The following is a 13,351-nucleotide window of genomic DNA, read 5'->3' on the forward strand; positions in this document are numbered from 1 at the left end:
TTTTCAAATTCTTTGTGGGTCTTGTAATCTGAGGGAAATATGTGTCTCTAATATGGTCATACATTTGGCAGGAGGTTAGGAAGTGCAGCTCAGTTTCCACCTCATTTTGTGGGCAGTGTGCAGATAGCCTGTCTTCTCCTGAGAGCCAGGTCTGCCTTTTGTCGGCCTTTCTCAATAGCAAGGCTATGCTCACTGAGTCTATGCATAGTCAAAGCTTTCCTTAAGTTTGGGTCAGTCACAGTGGTCAGGTATTCTGCCACTGTGTACTCTCTGTTTAGGGACAAATAGCATTCTAGTTTGCTCTGTTTTTTTGTTAATTATTTCCAATGTGTCAAGTAATTAATTTTTATTTTCTCATGATTTGGTTGGGTCTATTGTGTTGCTGTCCTGGGGCTCTGTGGGGTCTGTTTGTGTTTGTGAACAGGTGACTAGCTTGCTTAGGGGACTCTTTTCCAGGTTCATCTCTCTGTAGGTGATGGCTTTGTTATGGAAGGTTTAGGAATCGCTTCCTTTAAAGTGGTTGTAGAATTTATCGTCTCTTTTCTGGATTTTGATCATTAGCGGGTATCGGCCTAATTCTGCTCTGCATGTATTATTTGGTGTCTCTCTCTCTCTTTCCCTCCCTCCAGGTGATCAAAGCGGTGGATGAGGGCTACAGACTGCCTCCTCCTATGGACTGTCCTGCAGCTCTGTACCAGCTGATGTTGGACTGCTGGCAGAAGGAGAGGAACAACAGACCCAAGTTTGAACAGATCGTCAGCATCCTGGATAAACTCATACGCAACCCTGGGAGCCTGAAGATCACAGCCAACACCTCATCCAGGTACTATACACATCTACATTTAACCTTCAACCTCTCAACCCTGACCTCTGAATCTAACCCTGGCAGCCAACATCTCATCCAGGTACTATACACATCTACATTTAACCTTCAAGCTCTCAACCCTGACCTCTGAATCTAACCCTGGCAGCCAACATCTCATCCAGGTACTATACACATCTACATTTAACCTTCAAGCTCTCAACCCTGACCTCTGAATCTAACCCTGGCAGCCAACATCTCATCCAGGTACTATACAGATCTTAACTGAACAGCTATCTGTACGCGGTAGTATTAATAAAGCGTTAGACAAGGTGACGTCTTTCTCTGCTCCTCTCCCACGCACCTGGCTCAACACGGATGGACACCAGACATATCTGTTCCCCACACATCTCCCAAGGCATTATGGGTCACGGCACATCATGCTCGTTAGTGACAGCAGCGACAGGAAACACTGTCCTCCACCCTGGGACACGTTTATCCCTCCCTCGCTTTTAGTGTTTCCTTCTCTCGCTTTCTGTCAGACACTCCCCCTCTGCTGGCCTATTACAATATTACCGGTGACTTGAAAAATGAGGAGGATGGGGGACCCACGGTGTAGGCGCGGAACGCACGAAGACCACAAAGTGAGAAATGAGGAGGATGGGGGACCCACGGTGTAGGCGCGGAACGCACGAAGACCACAAAGTGAGAAATGAGGAGGATGGGGGACCCACGGTGTAGGCGCGGAACGCACGAAGATCACAAAGTGAGAAATGAGGAGGATGGGGGACCCACGGTGTAGGAGCGGAACGCACGAAGACCACAAAGTGAGAAATGAGGAGGATGGGGGACCCACGGTGTAGGAGCGGAACGCACGAAGACCACAAAGTGAGAAATGAGGAGGATGGGGGACCCACGGTATAGGAGCGGAACGCACGAAGACCACAAAGTGAGAAATGAGGAGGATGGGGGACCCACGGTATAGGAGCGGAACGCACGAAGACCACAAAGTGAGAAATGAGGAGGATGGGGGACCCACGGTGTAGGAGCGGAACGCACGAAGACCACAAAGTGAGAAATGAGGAGCATGGGGGACCCACGGTATAGGAGCGGAACGCACGAAGACCACAAAGTGAGAAATGAGGAGGATGGGGGACCCACGGTGTAGGAGCGGAACGCACGAAGACCACAAAGTGGCTTTCAAAAATCTTCAAAGAATAATTATTTTAACCTAAAGTATTTAATAAAGACATTTATAGTACAATATTATGGGGAATGGGATTAAGAGCGCTCCTTACACAGTGTTGGAAAGGGATCACAGCAGTGATTGAATGAGGGTATGTTCAGAGGCTTGACGTCAGTGCAGGACAGGATTTGACTGGGAAGACAAAAAACACACTACACAGTTAGACTAAGAATGCTAAGAATGAGTTAGTCCAAGCAAGGAGTAAAATCATGATATGTAATAATGTGTTTGTGTATGTGATTGACTCTACAGTCAGGAGGAGACTTAACTGTAAATACAAATAGCAGATACATTCCATTACAGCTGCGCCATTGTAGGTATGAACTACAAGTTTCTCCATTAAGTTAAACTCAGACATCTCAAAATTCACAAAGTCAAACACAGACTGCGCGTCTCGCCCACTTGACACATCAAAGTAGCCCAAGAAACGTTCCTGAATAAAGCCCTGATCATCCACATACCTGATGATAACTGACAACTGCAAGCAGACTGGTGCCACCATAGGTCCCAGAGTGGTCAGACTGGTGGCACCATAGGTCCCAGAGCGGTCAGACTGGTGGCACCATAGGTCCCAGAGCGGTCAGACTGGTGGCACCATAGGTCCCAGAGCGGTCAGACTGGTGCCACCATAGGTCCCAGAGCGGTCAGACTGGTGGCACCATAGGTCCCAGAGCGGTCAGACTGGTGCCACCATAGGTCCCAGAGCGGTCAGACTGGTGACACCATAGGTCCCAGAGCGGTCAGACTGGTGCCACCATAGGTCCCAGAGCGGTCAGACTGGTGGCACCATAGGTCCCAGAGCGGTCAGACTGGTGCCACCATAGGTCCCAGAGCGGTCAGACTGGTGGCACCATAGGTCCCAGAGCGGTCAGACTGGTGGCACCATAGGTCCCAGAGCGGTCAGACTGGTGGCACCATAGGTCCCAGAGCGGTCAGACTGGTGGCACCATAGGTCCCAGAGCGGTCAGACTGGTGGCACCATAGGTCCCAGAGCGGTCAGACTGGTGGCACCATAGGTTCCAGAGCGGTCAGACTGGTGGCACCATAGGTCCCAAAGCGGTCAGACTGGTGGCTCCATAGGTCCCAGAGCAGTCAGACTGGTGGCACCATAGGTCCCAGAGCGGTCAGACTGGTGGCACCATAGGTCCCAGAGCGGTGGGGCAATTTTTACCCCCTGGGGTCCAGAGTTTTTCCTTATCTGTTAATCTAACCAGGAAAACTCTGGACCCTATAAGGTATGACAGTGATTCATCAGTTTTAAAAAGGTTTATGATGGGACCAGTTTTTCCAAATCAGGTCACATGGTTTTAAAAAACTCCTGAGAAAACTCCTGGCCCTGGGGGGGATGAACACCCTGTCAAACTGCAGAAACCTTATACTTGCTCATATGAATTATATTTAGACTAGACTAGGAGGGGGGTTTCTACTACCCAGACACAGATAAAGTGATAGACAATAGAACTCACAGGGCTCAGCTTTATGCATGTCTGCATCATGCAGGCCTATGCAACTGTAGGCCTTATAAAACATTAACTCACATCTGTCATCCTATTATGTGGATTGATTAATTCCAATTAATCATTTTTGATTGAAAACGTATAGGCAGCATAGCCAGCCCAACTTTGAATATAAACTCAATTTGATCACCTTCACATTTTCTCCTGACACACAAATGGACTATAAATACATAACGTTACCAATTAGTTTACCCTGACCAGATGGACAGGGCGCATGGGTAGTATGAAGCTGCTCTTATTAGTAGCCTACAGTTGATCAGACTGAAAAATAGTCTCGTTTTCATCCCATACAGCATGTCAGATCTCTAATGTTTAGGTGTAGCCCAGGCTGCTGCAACATTTATGTAATGAGTTTCTGCTTGTGTCTGTCCGGAGGGATTGTGTTCTTTGCTAAATAAATACCAGAGGAAAGTGGAAAGCCTACCTGAGTGCGAGCGTAAAAAATGCGCTGGGTCAACCTCTCTCTTTAATCTAACTTCTAATGGATGATGCGATGGAATCTATCAAATCATTCTGAATTGATTTTGACATCCCAGAAAAGACAGTCGAAAGTTCCATAAGTTCAGCAAGTAAAGCATCGTAACGTGCAATTACCGCTGCAAGCTCCTTGTAGTTGCTCTTGTTAGCGGAACTTTCCCTCTCGTTGTGTCCTCTAAAGCCAATTCTTGCCCAAAAACGCAGTGGTGTTGATATGCCGCTTGAGAACATCCCTGTTTCTTCTAACTTTCTCGTTGTGTTGCGCAGTTTGAATACGCAGACCTTCGTCATGATCAATACTGCTTTTTCCCTAAAAGCTTCAATTTGATGTGGGCTCTCTGCTTTTGTTTTTCCGTTTAGCTGAATGATCAATGTTCTTCAGGTCACTGTACCCCCCTTTTGCATGAGGCTCAGACCTTCCAAAAAGCAGGCAAGGCCAGCAATACAGGCGGCCTGATGAAAGGCTCCCTGTTAACCAGCTATACTTTTGATACCAGGTGGTATTGAAGCCCTCACCTTTTCCTCCTTCTTCATGAAAATGATCTCAGGCAGAGGTCAGAGGTCGACCCTCGGTTTTAATTTGCACCTTTTCCGTGTACCCCAGAGAATTAAAGGGGTTCTTAAACAAAAAGTCAACAACATTTACGGTAACATTGGCGGCGAAAACTGCGCACTTGAGCTGCTAGCTAGCTAGCTACTGCTACTTGCTACTGAAGTTAGCAAGGCAAAGTGCAATTTATTTCAATAACTGGACACAATAATCTACCTCCTCTGTCTCCTGTAATTTGAGGAAACTCATTTGAATTGAATAATATTGTAATGACCTGACTAGATCATAAAATAACAATTGTCCAGACAGAGGATGGGGTTTACGAATTGAGTTTACGAATTGACGGTTTATTAACCCAACTTTACACAGGCTACTGTTTGGCCGTAGCCCACGCCAAATAAATGAAAGATAACCACAAGCCAACCGTGACCTTCTCTTGTGAAGGCCAGACATAAGAGAGAGAACAAAGGCTAAACCTGGTCTTAACTTCCAATGCTCCATCCCCCTGCTCAACCCTCCTCCACGCCACTCTGCCAACCGCCAGGATGCCCGGCATCAGAACATTCCAGGCATTCTCGTGATTGGCAGATAGCAGGTTGATTGGCATGTCGGACCCCGCGAACACTGGGTACTGGTAAGTACAACACAACCAACTAATAGCCTAACACATAACACACAGCTGTCTGTGCAGGTCGCTACAATATAAAATAAAATGCTCAACTATCACTTCTCAGCCTCCATCCAATAATCTCACCAAGCTTCTCAACGCATTGAATGCCCCATAATGCTCGGTGGCGCATCCCCAATACAACACACATTTATTCTCTGATCCTAATCCTATGATTGGATGGACAACTTGTCAGTTCATACTGCAAAAGCTTTGATTGGTTGGAGGTTGTCCTCTGGAAGTGGTCATAATTACCATGTATGTCTATGGAAGGGGCTGAGTCCTACAAGCATCCTAGGTTTTGTATTGAAGTCAATGTACCCAGAGGAGGACACAAGCTAGCTGTCACCATGGTACACCATGGTGCTACCCCAGAGAGTGCTGTTGAAGTTACTATAGACCTTCATTTTAAAACAGTGAGTTTTAATAAATTATTTGGTGACATATGAATATATTTAGTCTAGTTGTATCGAAACAGGACAACCTTTTCAATGTATTTTTTTTTTTTTTAATGAAATTTCACTGAGGAGGTTGGTCCTCCCCTTCCTCTTCTGAGGAGCATCCACTGACTGATACTGTCTCTGCCTCTGTCACATGCTCCCCCCTCTGCTGGCCTATTACAATATTACTGATACTGTCTCTACCTCGCCCTCCAACCAAGGAGCAAGACATTACTGGATCTATCAAATATATAGAAACCACATATTGAATCTCTCAAGATATCAACCCGATATTGAAATAGGGGCCTCATAGAAGGTGTTCCTCCACTTCTGTGAATGTGTTAGGCCATGATAGTAGTGTATAGGCCTATAGGGGAGAGCTGTTTGTATTATGTGCAGAGGTCTACAGAGGTCTACAGGGGAGAGCATTTATTTTGTATGGGCTGACCCCTATAGGGGAGTGTAGTATTATCTTTATATTTTCAACATGGGCCTGAACCTGTTTGTGTATGGACCCAGTTGGTAGTAACATGGGCCTGACAGAGGCTGTCATAAACAAACACTTCCTGCTTCCTGTGTGCACATGATGTTATGATCTCACTTCAACTGTAACCTGTGTAGTTACTGGTTAGGCCTCAGACTAGCTCTCTCCCTCTTTCTCTCCCTAAACTGCCACACGTCCTGATTTTCCTCTTTTCTCTCACTCACTCTCTCTACAGTACATACTAATACACCTAATACTCATCTCTTATCATTCTGTGTTTCCATCTCTTTGTTTTGACCACTGGGGAGGTCCAGGGGACTGAGGCGCTGGTGTAGAGTGGCCTTGGGCAGGCAGAGAGGGAGCAGGGAGGAGGGAGGACTGGAGCTATAGCTGGAACAGGGGTGGGGTAGAGGGGGGAGGCGATGGGGCAGTGGGTTGGTGGAACAGACGGTCCTGGTATTATGGAGACCTCGGAACTCATAATGTTGACTAATGATTTGTTAAGAAAGTGAAAATGGGTCCCTGGGAGTTTGCATGTAATTTTTCTGATTGGCTTTTAACACAGGGCTGAGTGCTGGGCGAGAGAGGTGGGAGGGGGGAGGGGAGACGATTTATGGCGATTAGTGCAAGTGTGTGTGTGTGTGTGCGGGGGGGGGGGGGGGGGCACCGCAGGAGCAGCTGTGTTCGGGCTCCCACACCTCATCTGTCTCTGGGCTGCCCTGGCTAATGGACAGCCCATCCCCCACAGGCCCAGATCAAAGCCTGGGGCCGGAGTGCACTGTCTGGGGGCCTGAGGGAGAGGGGACCTGGGGTTAGAGTATACTGTCTGGGGGCCTGGGGGAGAGGGACCTGGGGTTAGAGTGCACTGTCTGGGGGCCTGGGGGAGAGGGACCTGGGGTTAGAGTTTGAGTCTGTGGGGTGGAAGTGAGAGAATCTTAGGGCAGGTGTACCCTAACAGTCCAAGGGCAAGTGTCGAGAAGGCTTGAATACAGGCTGTCCAAGAGATGAGAATTAAAAATGTGTTTTTAATTGACCTACCTGGTAAAAGAAAGGTTAAGTAAAATTGAAAAATTGGTAGTGAACGGAAGTGATGAGTGAAAATAAGAGGGGTTTGAAGTTGGGGTTGATGAGTATGGGCTTAGAGGGGTACAGTAGCTGTAGAGAGGGGCCAATGGGGAAAGGGAGGTGTGGGGAAAAGGGGATGAGTGAAGAGGGAAACGGGGAAAGGCAGATGGAGGGAGGAGTGGAGGGGTGGAGGGTAGAGAGACCCAGCAGAGCCATTTCAGTTCCCCTCACAGTGAGAGCTGCATTCCTCACTTCTACACTTCTTCACCAAGCTGCCCAGATGTCAACTTATCCCCCTCTCTCCTTTTCCCCCTCTCTTCTTCTCCCCCTCTCTTCCCTCTCTTCTTCTCCCCCTCTCCATCTCTCCTTCTCTTCTTCTCCCCCCTCTCCATCTCTCCCTCTGCTCCCCTGAGAGCCCTAAAAACATGATACTACACAGCAGTGGTCTTTCAGAGTGGAAAACAGACAGAAAAGGAGAGAACGAAAAGAACAAGAGGGAGGAAGAAAAGACAGGGACGGTGGTATTGTACTTTTCTTTCTCACCTCCCGATTGTTTTCCATCATGTGAAGAATTCTCCTTTTTCTGAATCCTGTCTCTGTAAGATGTGATGATGCGTACACAGGGGTTTACGATACCAACTCCTCTCCCTGACAACAAGCATGTTCTTTTACTTCCCTCTCATCTTTTCTCATCCCTCGTTCTCTCTGCCTGTTGGTCCGTCATGAGACTTCACCAAGCGCAGTTAAAAATAAAGAATAAAGTAAACAAACAGAATCCTACAGAGGGAAGACAAGGTCATCTATAGTTTACCTCTACACTGACACGCTGACTGCTCTGGAGGCAGGGGAGAGAACTCTGCAGATCAATAGTCTCCTCATCCATGCCTGGATGGTGTAATCAGGGAGCTGTGTGGGTGTGTGAGAGAGAGATGAGAAGAAGAGGCTCCCTCTTTTCCTCCTCCCCTCCCTCTATCCCTCTCTCCTCTCTTCCCTCCTGTCCTCCTAGTTGGCTCTCAGCTGTCAGACAGGCCTCTGATGATCAGGAAGAGATTCAATCACATACCAGTCTCTTAGCTCTCCCTTTCCTTTGCCACTTCTTTCTCTATCCTCTTCCACCCATTCTTGATCTCACTCAGACATGGCCTTGCTCTCCCTGTGGTGAGCTGTCTGGCTGGTTAGTTGTGTTCCAGACAGAAATCATCTATGGGATATTGTTTACTGCTTTGTTAACTTGTCATGGAACAAACATATTCTGGAAGCATAAGGCTAGTAGTCCCATAAGCAGTAGGTCTTACCTGTCCCACCCTTGAGAGGTAGCGTACTGCACGTCAGTCTGCCACTCTAATACAGATAACAGACAAACCTCCAAACCACCCCAAATACAGTGTCACTTGCTGTGATATAAAAATCTGTCATTAACTAAGACTCTAAACCTTTCCACCACCCAAAATACTCAGCCTCAGGTTGGACTTGACTTCCTGCTATTCTGATTAGTTTATTTAGACTACTATAAATACACCCTCTATGGGAGTGGCAGGACCAAGCTGGTTTCCTGTCCGGTGTTGGCTTGTATCGCCTAGGCTGTGTGTGATCAGGTGCTATGGTTTTCTGACTCACAAACATACACACACATGCGTACACACATGCACACACACACACACACACACACACACACACACACACACACACACACACACACACACACACACACACACACACACACACACACACACACACACACACACACACACACACACACACACACACACACACACACACACACACACACACACCTATTCATGTCATTATTCCGAATGGCTCCAACACACACACCCATCATTGTTTAGTATGAGTCAGGGTTGTTGTTGATGTGACCTAAGTTGGTCTGACCTACAGTAACCTGACCCTGCCTCATGGGGAGGAGGTGGACTTGTTGATTTGGATGTTGATTGGATATGACTGTAGCAACAGCTGCTTTGCCTGGTGTCAACTGAACACAATACAAAACAACATAATGTTGTTGACTCAGAAGATGTGGAGAGTCTCCTGGTATGGAGTTATTGACTGGTTGGTTTAGCAGACGTCTGTCTGTATGAACAGCCAGAGGAAACATGGTCAGGGTTAAGGACAGACTCGCAGATACAGTCCTCTCTACCTCACTCTCATTCTACCTCACTCTTCCCTCTTTCCCTTCCTCTTCCACCTCTCTCTACTCCCTCTCTCTTCCTCTTCCACCTCTCTCTTCCTCTTCCCTCTTTCCCTTCCTCTTCCACCTCTCTCTACTCCCTCTCTCTTCCTCTTCCACCTCTCTCTTCCTCTTCCCTCTCTCCCTTCCTCTTCCACCTCTCTCTACTCCCTCTCTCTTCCTCTTCCACATCTCTCTTCCTCTTCCCTCTTTCCCTTCCTCTTCCACCTCTCTCTACTCCCTCTCTCCCTTCCTCTTCCACCTCTCTCTTCCTCTTCCCTCTCTCCTTTCCTCTTCCACCTCTCTCTATTCCCTCTCCCTTCCTCTTCCACCTCTCTCTACTCCCTCTCTCCCTTCCTCCTTTACCTCTCTCTTCCCTCTCTCCCTACCTCTTCTACCTGTCTCTTCCCTCTCTCCCTTCCTCCTCTCCCTTCCTCTTCTACCTGTCTCTTCCCTCTCTCCCTTCCTCCTCTCCCTTCCTCTTCTACCTCTCTCTTCCCTCTGTCCCTTCCTCTTCTACCTCTATCTTCCCCCTCTCTCTTCCCTCTCTCCCTTCCTCTTCTACCTCTCTCTTCCCTCTGTCCCTTCCTCTTCTACCTCTCTCTTCCCTCTGTCCCTTCCTCTTCTACCTCTATCTTCCCCCTCTCTCTTCCCTCTCTCCCTTCCTCTTCTACCTCTCTCTTCCCTCTGTCCCTTCCTCTTCTACCTCTCTCTTCCCTCTGTCCCTTCCTCTTCTACCTCTCTCTTCCCTCTGTCCCTTCCTCTTCTACCTCTCTCTTCCCTCTCTCTCTTCCCTCTCTCCCTTCCTCTTCTACCTGTCTCTTCCCTCTCTCTCTTCCTCCTCTCCCTTCCTCTTCTACCTCTCTCTTCCCTCTCTCCCTTCCTCTTCAACCTGTCTCTTCCTTCTCTCCTGTCACTCAAATCTCTACAGAACAGTGCCTCAAGCCATGCTTTTCATCCTATAATTTATTGTTCATGGAACAGCATGAATTTTGATTGGTTTAGATAATGATTTGGTTTAGATTCTAATCCGATAAGACTGCAGTATTGTTGAAATTCTAATATTTTATTACAGAAAATAACAATGTAATTATACATAAATCTATGCTTGTTTTGTTAATAATAATATTGTTAGAGATGTCTAAAACGTAAATGTTGAATCTATACATTACAGTTTCCTTTTTCTTTGTCTCAAAGCCCATCCAACATATACATGTTTGGAGCTAGATTGACGTAATGACCTAGAAACAGTGCAAGCAGTCACATTGGAAATCATCAGACTTAAATTGTGTGTGTGGCTTTCACTGGGAGAGCTTGTCCATAACACTCTGCAACAGTACAGGATTGTGGGTAGTCCCTTCTCTCCACAGGGGAGACCCGTGGTGCATGTGTGTCAGAGTGTGTGTGTGTGTGTGTGTGTTTTTATGTGTCTGTGTGTGTGTGCATGGGGAAATGTGGTTTACAACCTTCTCTGTTCTGTCTTTGCAGCATGTTATTTTATGAGCTTGTTTTCTCAATAATAACAGTTTCAGTCCCTGATGTGATTTGCAGAATCCAGCGCGCGTGTGTGTGTGTGTGTGTGTGTGTGTGTGTGTGTGTGTGTGTGTGTGTGTGTGTGTGTGTGTGTGTGTGTGTGTGTGTGTGTGTGTGTGTGTGTGTGGCCGCCAGAAAAGAAAACAAAGAATACTAAGGCCAGGGCGTGACAGTACCCCCCCCCAAAAGGTGCGGACTCCGGCCGCAAATCCTGACACATAAATGGAGGGTCCGGGGTGGGCCTTAATATGGCGGCGGCTCGGGTGCGGGACGTGGCCCCCACTCCACCATTGTCAATATCCGCTTCGGTGTCTCTGGTAGATCCTGGCTGACTGGCGGCTCTGGAAGATCCTGGCTGGCTGGCGGCTTCGGAAGATCATGGCTGGCTGGCGACTCTGGCTGCTCATGGCTGGCTGGCGACTCTGGCTGCTCATGGCTGGCTGGCGACTCTGGCTGCTCATGGCTGGCTGGCGACTCTGGCTGCTCATGGCTGGCTGGCGACTCTGGCTGCTCATGGCTGGCTGGCGACTCTGGCTGCTCATGGCTGGCTGGCGACTCTGGCTGCTCATGGCTGGCTGGCGACTCTGGCTGCTCATGGCTGGCTGACGGCTCTGGACGCTCATGGCTGGCTGACGGCTCTGGACGCTCATGGCTGGCTGACGGCTCTGGACGCTCATGGCTGGCTGACGGCTCTGGACGCTCATGGCTGGCTGACGGCTCTGGACGCTCATGGCTGGCTGGCGGCTCTGGACGCTCATGGCTGGCTGGCGGCTCTGGCAGATCCTGTCTGGTTGGCGGCTCTGGCAGATCCTGTCTGGTTGGCGGCTCTGGCAGATCCTGTCTGGTTGGCGGCTCTGGCAGATCCTGTCTGGTTGGCGGCTCTGGCAGATCCTGTCTGGTTGGCGGCTCTGGCAGATCCTGACTGACGAATGTCTCTAGCGGCTCCTGACTGACTAACGGCTCTGACGGCTCGGGACAGACGGGCGGCTCTAATGGCTCGGGACAGACGGATGGCTCAGACGGCACTGGGCAGACGGATGGCTCAGACGGCGCTGGGGAGACGGATGGCTCAGATGGTGCTGGGGAGACGGATGGCTCAGATGGCGCTGGGGAGACGGATGGCTCAGATGGCGCTGGGGAGACGGATGGCTCAGATGGCGCTGAAGAGACGGATGGCTCAGATGGCGCTGGGGAGACGGATGGCTCAGATGGCACTGGGCAGACGGATGGCTCTGGCCGGATGAGGCGCACTGTAGGCCTGGTGCGTGGTGCCGGAACTGGAGGCACCGGGCTAAGGACACGTACCTTCAGGCTAGTGCGGGGAGAAGGAACAGGGCATACTGGACCCTGGGGACGCACATTAGGCCTAGTGCGTGGTGCCGGAACTGGTGGTACCGGGCTGGGGACACGCATCTCAGGGCTAGTGCGGGGAGCAGCAACAGGATGCATAGGACTCTGGAGACGCACAGGAGGCTTGGTGCGTGGTGCCGGAATTGGTGGTACCGGGCTGGAGACACGCACCATAGGGCGAGTGCGTGGAGGAGGAACAGGGCTCTGGAGACACACTGGAAGCCTGTTGCGTGGTGTAGGCACTGGTGGAACTGGACTGGGGCGGGGAGGTGGGGACACCATGCGAACCGGGGACACCATGCGTAAGGCTGGTGCCATGTATGCTGGCCCGAGGAGACGCACTGGAGACCAGACGCGTTGAGCCGGCTTCATGGCACCTGGCTCAATGCCCAATCTAGCCCTACCAGTGCGGGGAGGTGGAATAACCCGCACCGGGCTATGAACACGTACAGGAGACACCGTGCGCTCTACTGCGTAACACGGTGTTCGCCCGTACTCCCGCTCTCCACGGTTAGCCTGGGAAGTGGACGCAGGTCTCCTACCTGCCCTCGGCCCACTACCTCTAAGCCCCCCCCCAAGAAATTTTTTGGGCTGACTCACAGGCTTCCTACCGCGTCGTCGTGCTGCCTCCATTCGCCGGTATCCCTCCTCGCAATGCGCCAGAGAATCCCAGGCGGGCTCCGGCACTCGCCCTGGGTCGATCGCCCACCTGTCGATCTCCTCCCACGTAGTGTAGTCCAGATTACGCTCCCATTGCCATTCCTCCTTGCGCTGCTCCTGTTGCCGCTTATCACGCTGCTTGATCCCGCATTGGTGGGTAATTCTGTCACGATCGTCAATGGGAGAGAGTGAGGACCAAAATGCAGCGTGTGGAAAGTACATCTTCTTTATTTCAGAAAGAAGACGAAAACGAAACGAACACTATACAAACTAAATAAACAACAAAACAGACGACCGTGAAGCTATTCAAACATAAGTGCTGACTCTAAACACTTAGACATAGACAATTACCCACAAATGCATGATGCCCATGGC

The 13,351-nt window shown here is 49.6% G+C and overlaps 1 protein-coding gene across 1 annotated transcript in view; it reads left to right on the forward strand.

The window, feature by feature from the left end:
- The window catches only part of epha3 (eph receptor A3), a 134,849-nt gene that overhangs the window by 115,179 nt on the left and 6,319 nt on the right, over positions 1–13,351 (forward strand). The window contains exon 15 of the mRNA XM_039014696.1: positions 630–823. Coding sequence (XP_038870624.1) covers positions 630–823 — 194 coding nt within the window. The remainder of the gene's footprint in view (positions 1–629; positions 824–13,351) is intronic.

Source organism: Salvelinus namaycush, chromosome 19 (genome assembly GCF_016432855.1).
Source record: "Salvelinus namaycush isolate Seneca chromosome 19, SaNama_1.0, whole genome shotgun sequence".
In the NCBI taxonomy this organism is placed as follows: Eukaryota; Metazoa; Chordata; class Actinopteri; order Salmoniformes; family Salmonidae; genus Salvelinus; species Salvelinus namaycush.